The 13,809-nt window shown below is 38.3% G+C and overlaps 1 protein-coding gene across 10 annotated transcripts in view; it reads right to left on the minus strand.

Annotated features, from left to right (window-relative positions):
• Positions 1-13,809, minus strand: part of Iqch (IQ motif containing H) — a 239,377-nt gene that overhangs the window by 118,238 nt on the left and 107,330 nt on the right. For all 10 annotated transcript variants that reach the window (XM_069995061.1, XM_069995060.1, XM_069995070.1 and 7 more), the window contains 2 exons: positions 10,372-10,920; positions 9,592-9,658 (listed from right to left, as the gene is read on the minus strand). In XM_069995061.1, the coding sequence (XP_069851162.1) occupies positions 9,592-9,658; positions 10,372-10,920 (616 nt within the window). The remainder of the gene's footprint in view (positions 1-9,591; positions 9,659-10,371; positions 10,921-13,809) is intronic.

Genomic DNA, 13,809 nt, shown 5'->3' on the forward strand with positions numbered 1-13,809 from the left:
GTTTCTACTGGAAACAGAATAGAAAGAAAACACAGATTACTATTGTCAAAAAAAAAATCTAGGCAAGAATTAGTATCAGAAATACTTTCTGTTGATATTTCAAATTTTTAAAAAAGTGGACCGAAGCATAAACTTTCAACGCATGTGTGCATATCTAGAAGCAGGTAGAACTGCTTATATGAAATTCAGCAATTGGAAGTGCAACTTTTTTTTTTAAATAAAATTGCTTTTCACGTTTTGAAGAGATGCTTCAATGCCTCCTTGTGGTTACTGAGCCCAAGTTCAACTGCTGGAGATAATGTGATTTTATGGATTATGTCTTCAAGATGTGACACAGATGTCCTTTTTTCGCATAAAGGAAAACTATAGCAATTCAAGTGATAGGGCTTCAGATCAAATAGGGCTACAGACCAAATGAACTCTGATAATTTGGCTCTTTGCTTTGATGTCAGTGTTTAAACACTAGATGATTTCTGGAAATTAAATGACTTTACAATTAATCCAAGTCTCTCTTTGTTTTAAGTATATGACGGAAGAATTAAAGAGACAGACAGGCTAGTGAGCTGTTTAAATTATTAGAAATCATATAGAAAAATTATTAATTTCTCAATAATTAGAGAGCTAGTCTATATAGAAAGCTAACAGAGACAGGTATAATTTCAATGCTATCTTTTTGTATAAGTGCAATATTATCACCTTTAAGATTTTGCATACATAAGTCTATATTCAGATAAATGTTTACAAAGATGCAAATAATGTATTTTTTAAGTCCTAAAGGAAGAAGTACAATCAAGGGCCTGAGAGCATTCTGTGGCTGTGTTTTCTTTAAAAAAAATATAAAGCTAGCATAAGATGTCTCATTAATTGGATGTACAATTTGAAATATAAAAGATGCTCAATCACTTTGCAGCTGTATATGCATCCAGTGAGTGAATAAGTCTGTGCTTTATTCAAGTGCCTGAGGTCAGTTTCCCAACAAATTACTTAGTACCTGTTACCGCTGATCAAAGATGTATATTAACCGTACCTGCAGAATTATGACATAGTTACTCAGCCTAACCAATATACTCATCTTACAGAATTGCATGTGAGCGAAATTAGAACATTGTTATGGTGGATTGCATAAAGCAATATATAGAAAAATATTTTCAAGACTGTGAAGTGCTGTATAAATGTCAAGTGTTTTGATCTTATGAGATAGGTGAATTTCTAAAGCATACAACAATGAATTCTGTGATAAGAAATGTAGTCATTTCTGAAAACATGGGTACTTCAAAGCTCAGTCCAGGAACACTGGGAAGTGTCAAAAGACTTATCCTGCTATACATGTAAAAGTCAGGGCAAGCACCTTATCTCTTGTCCAAAACCACATAAACCTATAAATTATCGTCTGGTTCAGACACTATATATTTAGTACTTGTGACCAATGTAATTATGCAAAAAGCAGGAATTCTTTTTACTTTAATTTTCCAGTTTGCTGTGGTACGAAGAATAGCCCTTCAACCATGCCCATATTCTAATCTCCAGAACCAGTAAATACATTAGGCAGCATTACAAAGGGGAAATAAAATTGTAAGTGAAACTAAAGTTACTGATCATTTGACTTGAAAATAAATATACTGTCTTTAATGACCTGGCTAAGCCTGATATAATTATAAAAGTCCTTAAAAATAGAAGAGTTGCCAGGTGCTGGTGGCTCATGCCTGTAATCCTAACTGAGGAGGCTGAGATCTGAGAGAGAATCCCAGTTTAAAGCCAGCCTAGGCAGGAAAGTCTGTGAGATTCATCCTATTCTAATTAACCACCCAAAAGCCAGAAGTAGACGTATAGCTCAGGTGACAGAATGCCAACTTTGAGTGAAAAAGCTAAGGGACAGTGCTCAGGCCCTGAGTTCAAGCCTCATAATTGGTACACACAGGCACACATACATAAATGAAAGAGAGAGGCAAAGAGTAGAAGTGAAGGAAGTGATGACTTCAGAAGAAAGGCAGCACTGCTGGACTTAAATATGAAGGAAACAGAGCCTCCTTTGTGAGTGGCTTCTTTTCTCCCTTAGAGCCTCCAGAAAGGAATTCAGCTCTGCTGATACTTTGCTTTTAGTACCTTTAAACATCTGAACTACAGAACCCTAATACCCTTCCTTCCTTCCTTCTTTCCTTCCTTCCTTCCTTCCTTCCTTCCTTCCTTCCTTCCTTCCTTCCTTCCTTCCTTCCTTCCCTCCTTCCCTCCTTCTTTCCTTCCTTCCCTCCTTCCCTCCTTCCTTTCTTCCTTCCTTCCTTCCTTCCTTCCCTCCATCTTGTGCAAGTACTAGGGCCTGGGTACTGTCCCTGAGCTCTCTTGACCAAGGCTAGTGCTCTACTACTTGAGCCACAGCTCCACTTATAGCTTTTTGGTGGTTAGCTGGAGATAAGAATCTCATAATCTACTGCTCAGGCTGGTTTCAAACTGTGATCCTCAGATCTCAGCCTCCTGAGTAGCTAGGATTACATGCATGAGCAACAGCACTGGGCTTCCAATATGCTCTCTTTTTTTTTGGTCATGGTGCTTGAACTCTGGGTGCCGCAGCACCACTTCCGGTTTTCTGGTGGTTAATTGGACTTTTCTGCGGGGGCTGGCTTTGAACCACAATCCTCATCTCGACCTCCTGAGTAGCTTGGATTACAGGCGTGAGCCACTGGTGCCCGGCTTCAATATGCTTTCTTGAGGAAAAAGGATGGAGTTACTGCACTGTTATTGTTACCCTGTGTGTGCCACAGGGAGGATGTGGCTCACTGAAAATCATCGATCATGTGTTTTGAAATGGGAAAAAGTCTGAGAATTACTACTTCAAACCATCAAACCGGCCAGGGTGAGCAGATGAAAAGCAACTGCGAGGTCACCAGGAGTCTTTCGTTAACTCCTTCTCTGCCTTGAGTACCACTTTAGAGAATCAGTCTTAAAAAGAAACTAGGAGTCAAGCACAGGTCAGCAGGCCAAGGGTTCAGGAACATGTGGTCTCTTACAATACTGGAAGCTGTCTCAGAGGCATATCTGCATGCCAAGGAGGTCTGGCCACTGATCATGCTTCCTCATAGTCTTGAGAAAAGCCAGCACCAGCACAGCTAGTCTGCTGGATGCCAAGAGGAAACTGGTGTTACCTGACAGGTGTTCATGTGGGAGTAGAATGGGAAAGATGCTGAAGGTAGAAGTGAGGAAATGATTGTAGGTAACCACTGATGCACACCTGAGATAAAATGGCCAGGATAACCTGAGAGACAGCTGCCATGTAGCCCTCTTTGATGTGATGGGGAGGTGGGAATATGTTGCAACTACTTAATATAGAGAACTCTATCAGACTAGAAATGTTTTGCAGGTGATGAGGATAGCCATAAGGAAAGAGGGTATGTTCCTGTTTAAAGAAGAAAGTGGGTCTCTTTCTGCCAGTACTGGTTGGTTAGTTGATTGGTTTTCCTGTGCAGGTTAGATAAAAATCCCATTTTTTAGTATTTGGAAATTTAGAATGTATCAGAAGTTCATCAGATCAGAGAATCCAATTTTCTTTTCTTCTTTGACTTAGGTGTATGTGTACACCCATCAGTATTAGGGGTTCAACTCTTGCTTAGCTTTTTTGCTCAATGCAGATTCTCTATCATTGAATCCACAGCTCTACTTTTGGCTTTTTGGTGGTTGATTGGAGATGACAGTCTCACAGACTTTCCTGCTCAGGCTGGCTCTGATCCTAAATCCTAAATCTCAGCCTCCTGAGAAGTTAGAATTAAAGGTGTGACCCACTGGCTCCAAGCTTAAGGAATTTTATTATAAAAATACAGAAAAACATGGCAGGTATATTTGCTGAGTTTTAGAAACATTCTTCAGCTAATTTGGCAAAATGGAGTCACCTTCCAAAGGATAAGAACTTTCTGTTATTTCAATTTTTTGTCATTGGCTGGTACAGTATTGCACGCAGCGAAAGCCAGTAGTTATCAGATGTGGGCTGGGGACCTCAGGGAATGCTGAGACCATTTCAGGGCTCTGCAAGGTCAAAACTATTTTCAAAATGAAACTAAGATATTATTTGCCCTTTTCAATCTATTCTCTCCCAAGTTGGAAAACACAAAATGTTTATTAATATAACTGAAATCTCACATTTCATCTCACAATATTTCCAATGCTGAAGTTAGCATAAAGGCAAAAGAATGTGCACAAATATATATATAGTACACACACATCTATATATATGCTGAAATAATGCAGAGAGAAAAATACAAAGCCAAACTAGTGTATTGCTTTTAGTCATTAAGTCAATTGAGAATGAAATAAAACATTACATGGAAAAAAAGAAAAAAAATCCCACTTTAATTAATTAACTAATTAATTTTTTGTATTGTTGTTGTTGGTCGAGGAGCCTGAACTCTGGGCTTGGGGGCTGTCCCTCAGCTCTTCAGCTCAAGGCTAGCACCCTACTACTTGAGCCATAGCACCACTTCTGATTTTTTTTCTGCTTATATAGTGTAAGGAATCGAACCGCATGCATGCAAGGCAAGCATTCTATCATTAAGCCACCTTCCCAGCCCCTCCTATTTATTTTGAAAGAGGGAGAAGGGAGAGGGAAACACATGGCTAGGACTTTAAATGGCTGGCAATACCCACGTTTGGCCTCAGAATCTAGTAATTGGCACATCTCATTTAATATCAACATATTTTACAATGTCACTGAGTTTAAGATGAACACAAATGATGTGCTTTAATAAAGCAGCCCAAGGATTAAATGAAGAGTAGGAAATAGTCTGGCCAAAGAAACTGGAAGCAGCTTTAGTTCACAGGTTTTATTTAGATTCTCTGGTTATTTTCTAGAGCAATTAGGATCCTTTGTTAGCATCCTTTCTTATTTGATTGATATATTTTACTTAAAATAGACCCTGGTATTTTATTCCTGCTATGAACCATGGTAAATTGTTTTGTTATAATTGTATTTCATTAATAAAAATGATAAAAATATGCAATATCCAATTAAGAGGGCCTATATATTCTGGAAATTATTTTTTTTATCATTTTATACAATTACAAGGCTGGTTCCTTTGGACAATTAGTCAACAGTATTCCACCTCTCTGTGGTTAAAAATAGCTATGAAGACTACCTGAAATATAGAACCATCAACCAGATGCATAACTCTCCCTTTTACAGAGGTTACTCTGCAATATATAATTGTTTTAATGTTCATATTTTCTTATTCTAGAATTAAATATTCATTGTAAAGGTTTTATAGTGCTGGATACTGGTGGCTCATGCAAGTAATACTAGCTACTCAGGAGGCTGACATCTGAGGGTCAAGGTTTGAAGCCAGTCTGGGCAGAAAAGTCTGTGAGACTCTTCTCTTCTATTAACCCCCCAAAAGCCAGAAATGGAGCTGTGGCTCAAGGGATAGAGTATCAGCTTTAGGCCTTGAGTTAAAGCCTCAGTACCAGCATACATACAAAAATATTTTGTAGTAAAAAAAAATGTTCCTTATAGGCCATTCTTTCTGGGATCGTGGTAGTAAAATATGTAATTGTGCCTGCACGTGCAAATAACCTGTATAGTAAAAACCAGGTATTGGTACTTATCTTGCCCCAGTTGGCTGGTGGCACACTATAACTCTGGATGATTCTACAGGAAAAAAATTTTTATGAAAAGAGAAAAAGAAGGCAAGGCTACAATTCGCCTGAGTTGCCTACCTGAACCTGTCAGTCTATTATCTGTTTTGACCAGTGACTCTGCCTCTATTCTGCAAACTAAATTATTACATTGGAAAGATTGGGTGTTACTGGGTTTTTTTTTTTTGCAGCGTAATTAGAGAAATTAATTACCGCTGTTTCATCCACTTCTATTTTTACATATTATGTATTAAGCTCTTGGTCCATGAGACAAAGATGCCATGTTGGATTGGTTCCATCTTTGCATATTCCTAGAAGTGATAAACAAGAGAAATATACTCCCATACAACTAAAAAAAAAAGGTGAAATTTAAGAGTTTAAAAAATTCTGCTTGGGAATAGGTATGAGCTGATTTGCTTAATATTATTTAAGCTGATTTTAATGTCCACAAGACAGATGTAGAAATCAATTCCATACTATCAAAGCCTATGCTTTATTCTCTGGTGAAAATACAGATTTTTTTTTTATTGTAAAGATACTATACAGAGGGTTACAGTTACATGAGTGAGGTAATGAGTACACTTCCTCTTGAACATTGTTACCCTCTCCATTGTTTTCCCCCTACCATCCCCTCCCTCCCTCCCTTCCCTGAGGTTCTTTTTTTTTTTTTTTTTGATTGTGATTAAGTGATTACATAATTTCCGGAAATTCACAGTATTGTGGAATAATGATGCTCATTTAAAGTCACAAGTTCATTCTAACTTTCCTGGAGCAAATTGTCTATCACAGTCTGTAATATATAACGGTGTACACATGTTATACACCATACATGTGATCAGCAGCATGGGGATATTTAGTAGTGGTTCAACCAGATGAGTGGGAGTTCTTTGTTTCTTAAGTCCTGTTAGTTTTGTCATATCACCTAACATTTTGGATTTAGCATCCACTTAGAAAGGTGATGTACAGAGGGGTTACCATTTCATAAGTTAGATACTGAGTACATTTCTTTTTGGACAATGTCACTCCTTCCTTCAGTCTCTCCCAGTTTTTCCCACCAGTTCCCGCTCACAAATTCATTGTTAACACAATGTCTAGTAAGTACCACTGCTGCATTTGTTCACCCTTGTCCCTCCATGATCCTTAAAGACAGATAAACAAACAAGAAAAAATTGGGGAGAAAAACCTCTTGTTTCCATTTCCTGGAATTCATTTCAATAAATGGTATTTTATAAGATCAGAGACACAGAGGCATTGCCTCTCACAATTAAGATTCTTTAAATGCCTCATTGGGAAAAACCCAGAGCTGTCTTTAACTCTTAAAATATATAATTAGGGGCTGGGAAGGTGGCTCAGTGGTAAAGTGCTTGCCTCGCATGCATGAGGCCCTGGGTTCAATTCCTCATGACCACATAAACAGATAAAGCTGGAAGTGGTGCTATGGCTCAAGTGGTAGAGTGCTAGCCTTAAGCTGAAGAGCTCAGGGACAGCACTTAGGCCTAGAGTTCAAGCCACATGACCAATATATATATATATAGTTAGCAGTTGTCCTTTGAAATACTATTGTGTTATTTACAAACAAAAATATCGCAGGGCTGGGAAGGTGGCTCAGTGGTAAAGCACTTGCCTTGTATGCATGAGACCCTGGCATGAGACCTCAGCACCACATAAGCAAAAAGAAAAAAAGCTGGGAAGTGGCACTGTGGCTCAAATGGTAGAGTGCTAGCCTTGAGCTGAAGAGCTGAGGGACAATGCCCAGGCCCAGATTTCAGGCCCCATGACCAGACCCCCCAAAAAAATATCGCAATAAAGACCTTCATATTTATTATATTCTTATTTAAACTGAGTATGTATAATCTACAAGAGGGCTTGTTTTAATATGATATGTAGAGTGATGCTAATTCTAATTTCTTTGATCAGATTTTTCAGGCACCTAAAATCTATTCAACAAGCCCTTTTTAAAATTTCAGGACATTTTAATTAAAAGTATTTCTATTACCTATTTTACATTACCAGGCTTTTGATTTTTACTTCTTTGGAAACGCCTTTTTATCGGGCTTCCCTGCAAAACTGGTTGTTGGAGGCTATTTGGAAGGGTCAGAAGTGGAGAGGAGGAGGGAAGAAGTTTGTACTCATTACTTATACCACCTTAGTGTTTATCAGCACTGTAAATCAGAGGCCCTATTCATGTTTGTACTTTTGAGTAAAACAGGAAACCCAAACCAAAACCCATCACTTAGTATCAGGTCAGATCCACAATTAGTTGCAGAAGCAAAGGCTCTCTTACACCTTATTTGAAGGACCCAAGTCAGTTAATTGGGTCTGCAATTAGCCTCTCTTGGGTTGCAATCAATTACAAGCACAATTCCTGTGTGTGAACCAATTCTATGTGCAAAAGTGGTCTTACCGAAACAATAGTGTAAGTTAAAACAAAATTCAGATCAGTCTCACATCCTCATTCACATCCTAAGAAAAAACAAATTCCTTTCAAAAGCCATGAAGCAGAACCAACTCTAAAAGATCTTTACAACTCATAGATTTTTCTTAACTTTTCTACAAGTACTTAGCTCTTTTAAGCACATGCTCCAGAACCAATGTAAGTTTGTTTTACTTTGACACAATTAATACTTTACTAATTAAAAGTAATCTTCATATTTATATAATTATGTCACATATCATATAATAACTTTGATGTTTTTCTTTTCATAGTACTATTTAATTGTATTTGTTTCTATATTCCACATGAGAAGACAAACAGGAATATTCACATGAGCGCAAAAAAATTATTATCTAGAATTCTATAACACTAAATTATTTGATGCCCTGCTATATATATTTTAGCGTGTGTGCCAGTCCTGGGGCCTAAACTCAAGGTCAGGCCACTGTCCCTTAGCTTTTTCTGCTCAAGATTGGCATGTGAGCCACATCCCTACTTCTAGCTTTTTGCAAGTTAATCGGAGCCTTGTGAACTTTCCTGACCAAGCTGGCTTCAAACTGTGATCCTCACTTCTCAGCCTCCTGGGTAGCTAAGATTACAGGCATAAGCCATTAGCGCCCAGCTTTGCACTGCTATATTTAAAAGGCTTTAACAAAGAGCTGATATGTAGTAAGGAGATTTAGTGGGTTTTGTTGTTTCTCAAAAACTCTACTGAGTAAGCATAGAAAATTTAGCTTCATCCAGGAAATTTAACATACCAGGTAGTGGTGAAGAAAAGCAAAGAAACAAACCAAACATTTTGATGGCAGTTCATGTTTCCAAAGCACTTCCAATGTGAATTTCGGAATTTCCCTCTGTCATTTTGGCATACCTATTTTACCACTGTGTTTCAGACAACAGCTTTTAAGTTCCCCCAATTCATAAATGTAATTAAATAATTACATTAGTGCTAATTAACATGAAACTGCAGATTATTTAAGCGCAAAAAACACTATTCAACTTCTTAATTATTCTTGTTCACACAGCATTTCCTTTTGCTCAGGCGCCCTAGGTGCAAATAAAGCATCCCATCTGCTCGTAATTAGAACTAAATAATTTCAGAGAATGTAGCTTATCATTTTGACTGCACATTTGATTAAAAACAGTGTACAGGCAATATCCTGGCTTACTGGCGTAACAGCAACAACACACACAAGCCCGTGTTCTTCTATCATTAAAGAAGATCGAAAACATTATCTGTTATTTCAGGGGGGAAAAAAAAAGACAACTTTTTAGTTCATTTCATACAGATGAAAGCGAATTACAGCAAATCACCTCTCCACTGAATAGTAGTCCTCCCCCCCTAATGACTTTATTTGCTTAATCCCCAAATTAAACGCCGTTTCAAGCGAGGGCCCTGTGTTATTACTCTCATCATGTCGAGAACATTTTCCTGCCGAGACCAATTTGAATAAAACAAGGGGCCTTCCTTGAACTCAATCAAGGAGCCATAATGTGGTGGGTAATAGAGGTTGCTGATAGATTTGCAGGCAAAAGTGTTATACCTAATGACGGGATATGGATAATAGTCCGCCTGGAAGTCCTGATGCGATTCCAGTTGGCTTCCAGATGCTAAAAATCAAGAAGAGCATTGATCAGTGACAGGAAGCTGTAGTGGATTCATCTACTCAAACTTCAGCTTTGTGTTTTTTTTTTCCCACTGTACACTTAAGCCAGGCATAAATTATATTAATTGATTTAATTACATACTTAAAACATCTTCCCCAATTAATTTAATTAGGTGGCTACATGATGCTACTGGCAGGGGAAGATTAGAGGCAGCTCACTTAATTAACAGAATATGAATGAAAAAAAGAGAGAGAGAAAGCAAACATAAATGAAATTGTGAGCACTAATTAAAAGGCTGTCTACAAACTTAAATACTTTCTGACAAAGTGGTGACAGCAATGTAGACAGGAGAGGATTTTTTTTTCTTAGAAAATTAAAAGTGCCAGAAGGTATATATAGAGGGAGAGAAGGTAATGCAGTTAAAATAGTGATTTTCCCCTCCTTCACCCCCCCCACCCCAGCACAACTATAAAGTCAAAATGAAGGGATTTGGGTCTATGAAATTGCAGTAGGTTTTTGCAGGCACAATGACTTGATTTCTGATTTGGGCTAAGATGTGATGTATAAACAAATATGGGGATTAATGCATCACAGGCTAAGGGGAGGGGGCAGCTGGAGAGAGAAAGGAACAGATAAAGAGACAACTTATTGCAGTCGTTCAAGCAGGAAATGTTTAGCAAAGGCGGTCTGCTTTAACAGCTGGCAGCCTGGTGCACCTTGGCGCGAATGCGGAAATTCTCCAGGTGTCTCTGACGCGATTCCTTCAGGATCCTCTTGAGCCTCGTCTTATGGCAGTGTAAAAGCCATGCGATGGCGATCACCCCCGAAGCCCACTTCTGCCGGCGGAAGAGCAGAAATAACTTTCTGGCTTTGTAGCATCTCCACGTGGCTTGGATCTTCTTGACAGCCTCCAACTTTCCATTCTGACCCTTGAACCTCTGTCCTGGGAGGTTGACCAGCATTTGGACGTGGAGTGGGTTCTCGAAAATTGACAGAATGTCATATCTGTTAAGTTGACTCTTCAGCTCAAACTCTGGAAGGAGGCATATCAAATTCCTCCCTTTCACTTTGACCTCTGGTATTGCATAGTCCCGAAGAAACTTCACAACTTGTTCCAAGACAGAAAATATACTCCCCCAAGCGAGGCGGAAATGCTCCTTGAATGCTTCGAAATCAGGGGCTGTCTGGGTTATGTTGCCATCATAAATATAAAAGTCATACTCCCATGCTGGCTTCATAATTCTAGAAGATGTAATTTTCGCGTCCTGGGGAAAGAAAGTTTGCTAGAGATGAACTAGATTGTGAGCTTGTGTAGATGAAAGAGCAACACACATCATGCTGTCACTGTCTCTCAATGCTAGAGAGAGTCTAGCATTGATTTAGCAGATGCACATTGTAATACCTAAGTCTGGCTGGCATATGTCATCAAAACTCCATACCACAAGGATATCTTAGAGATCACTCAAGGCTATTAAGAGATTATGAATTCTTAAAAAAAAATAAAGTGCTCTAAAATTGCTCAAGGAAAAGCATCATGTAAGTTTATGTTTTTAGCTGACCCCAGGATCTCTTGGGGTTTTTTTTTGTTTTTGTTTTTGTTTTTGTTTTACCTTTTACACATGCACACATGGCCTTAGAGATGTATGTTGCTGATTCCCAATTGGTAACTTACCCACCAACTCTAAAAAGAGGAGTCAAGCTTTCTTTGCAGTCCTCAGGATAATTCAAATACACTCCTTAAGAGCTGCTCTGACTTTCTAACAGATATCACTTTATAGCATTTTGGACTACTTCTGCCATATTGTCTTAGCACCAGGGTGGGTTTTTTTTGTTGTTGTTGTTTTGTTTTGTTTTAAACAGGAACTGTTGTGCTGGTATCATCATCCTTGTCATTTTCTACTTTGCTCTTGACAAGTAATCTTTATTCTTAAATATGGTGTTCCCTTAGGGAACATATTTAGGGCTATACATGGGTAGATTGAAACCAGAAATTCCATAACCAATAAAACCAAGGGAGCATTGTTTTTCATTGTGTTCTTGTCTATACTGAATGAAATTTTCAGTCAGGGAAATATACTACTCTTATTTACTAATGGCAAGAATGAGATGGTGAGAATATTTTTCTTCTTTATGTTTTTCTATATAATAAACAATAAATTTTATTTAAAAAATAAAATTAGAAGAGATTTGGATGACAGTAGCAACACATAATGTTATTACCATAAAAAAGGAAAATCTGCTGCCTACTGCCAAATAACTATATCTCAATCACTTAAACTATTGCACTAAAAAAAGGAAAAAATAAAGACACTATACCCCATGGTCTAAACATCTCTAAAGGCCTGAGGGATTAGGGGAAGAGGGAAGGCATGAAAAGTTTGAGGTTCTTAATTCTGCTCAGTAATTCAGGTATTAACTTACTACAATGATTGTTTCTTTTTGCCTGGGGATTTAAGGAATCAATTATCTTCAAAATGTGCATTTATATGTCAGATACATAAGCCTCTCTCTACCAAACTGCAGGATTATATTGCTCTCTGCATTTTAAAGGCTTTTCACAAAATTCAAAAGAAAAAAAAATTCCAGGAAAAAAATCCCAGTTAATTTATCAATGACTATTGTGCCACAGCACTATGTCGAATAAGAACTGCAATGTTACATTGTCTGTGCTTTGTCTTGAATAAATAAATGTTAGTGTAGAGTAATTAACAAATACTAGGCAGAAAGCTATCTGAGAGAAAAGCAAGCCAAGAAATATATGGACAATAAAAGCCCAATAAGTAAACACAAGCAATCAAATGAGCAACAAAAACAACTTCAAATTCTTTTTCTCTTTCCAGATTCTGGACAGTGGAATAATTACACTGTCAACTCAAATGAAAATGCTAAAAAGCTAATATCAAGTCCAAAAAGTCCTTTAGTTTTAGAAGATAGCAGTGAGCTTTTGTATGCTTTTAATTTAAGAGCTGTTACAAGGGATGAGAATGATAGGTAACTCCTCCTCACCAAGACTAAAGACCTTTCTGATCAAATCAGGACACCAAAAGAATGTAAACTGTCTGGTAGATAGAAGCAAATTCCTTCCCCTTGGATGGGCAGGAAAGACAGAAGTAAAGCCCCTTAGGCAGACACTGATGCTGGAAGAAAGAGCTGTGACTCCAAGCGGAAGACAAGAGGCATGTTCCATCAGAAGTGGGCCATGACTTTGCTTCTGCCTTCCTTCAAGGATAGGTCTAGATCAAGAGAAGGTTAGAGGTCAGAAAAGAACAATGTCCTCAGTGAGGAATAAATATGTGAAATATTCACAGATGGACATGTGTGGGGCAGGTGGGTCCTTCTGGTCACGTTTGATACAGTCATTGAGAATACCATGACAAGCCAAGCCATGGAGGGGAGATTTAAAGAGATGCTTGTCTCCTTGGAGACAGGAAACACATTTTGAAATTCTTTACCTTGGAGTTAAGAAACTCCTATTTCCTGTATGGGGAGCAAGGAAATGTTTCTCTCTTTTTTAAATTTCTTCTTATTTTAACTCTTTTATGCTCAAATAAATCATTAAAGAAAAAAAAAAGGCTGGGAACAGGAGGCTTACATCTGTAATCCTAGCTACTCAAGAGGCTCAGATCTGAGGACTGAGGATCAAAGCCAGGCTGGGCAGGAGAATCTGTGAGACTCTTATCTCCAATTAACTACCCAAAAGCTCCAAGTGGAGCTGTGGCTCGCATAGTAGAGTGCAAGCAAGCCTTGAATGAAAAATCTAAGGGACAGCATCCTGGCCCTTACACACACATGGAATACAGAAGGAAAGAAAGACATAAAGTGAGTGAGAGAGAGAAACAGAGACAGAGAGAGTGAATTTCCTTAGCCTTACTGGGAATCCTGTAGAAGCAAGACCATCTATAAAAATGGAACAAGCTGGGGAAAGGAGAGAGTTCGGAAGCCAGAGGACTCAAGTCTTTCTTGGCCTGTGCCTTTCCTGGGGTATCTATGTACATCAGCAAATGTGTTTTAGACCTCTTGATAAAATAGCCTTGAGTAGGCTGGGGCTGCAGAATTTAACAGGGGCTGTTTTAGAACAAAGGGAATGCACCTTCCTACCTCCTTGGATGACACTCCAGCAAAGACCTGATCTCAAAGGAAACACACACTTGGAC

The sequence above is a fragment of the Dipodomys merriami genome, unplaced genomic scaffold (assembly GCF_024711535.1).
Source record: "Dipodomys merriami isolate MVZ:Mamm:240054 unplaced genomic scaffold, mDipMer1.0.p SCAF_48, whole genome shotgun sequence".
Lineage (NCBI taxonomy): Eukaryota > Metazoa > Chordata > Mammalia > Rodentia > Heteromyidae > Dipodomys > Dipodomys merriami.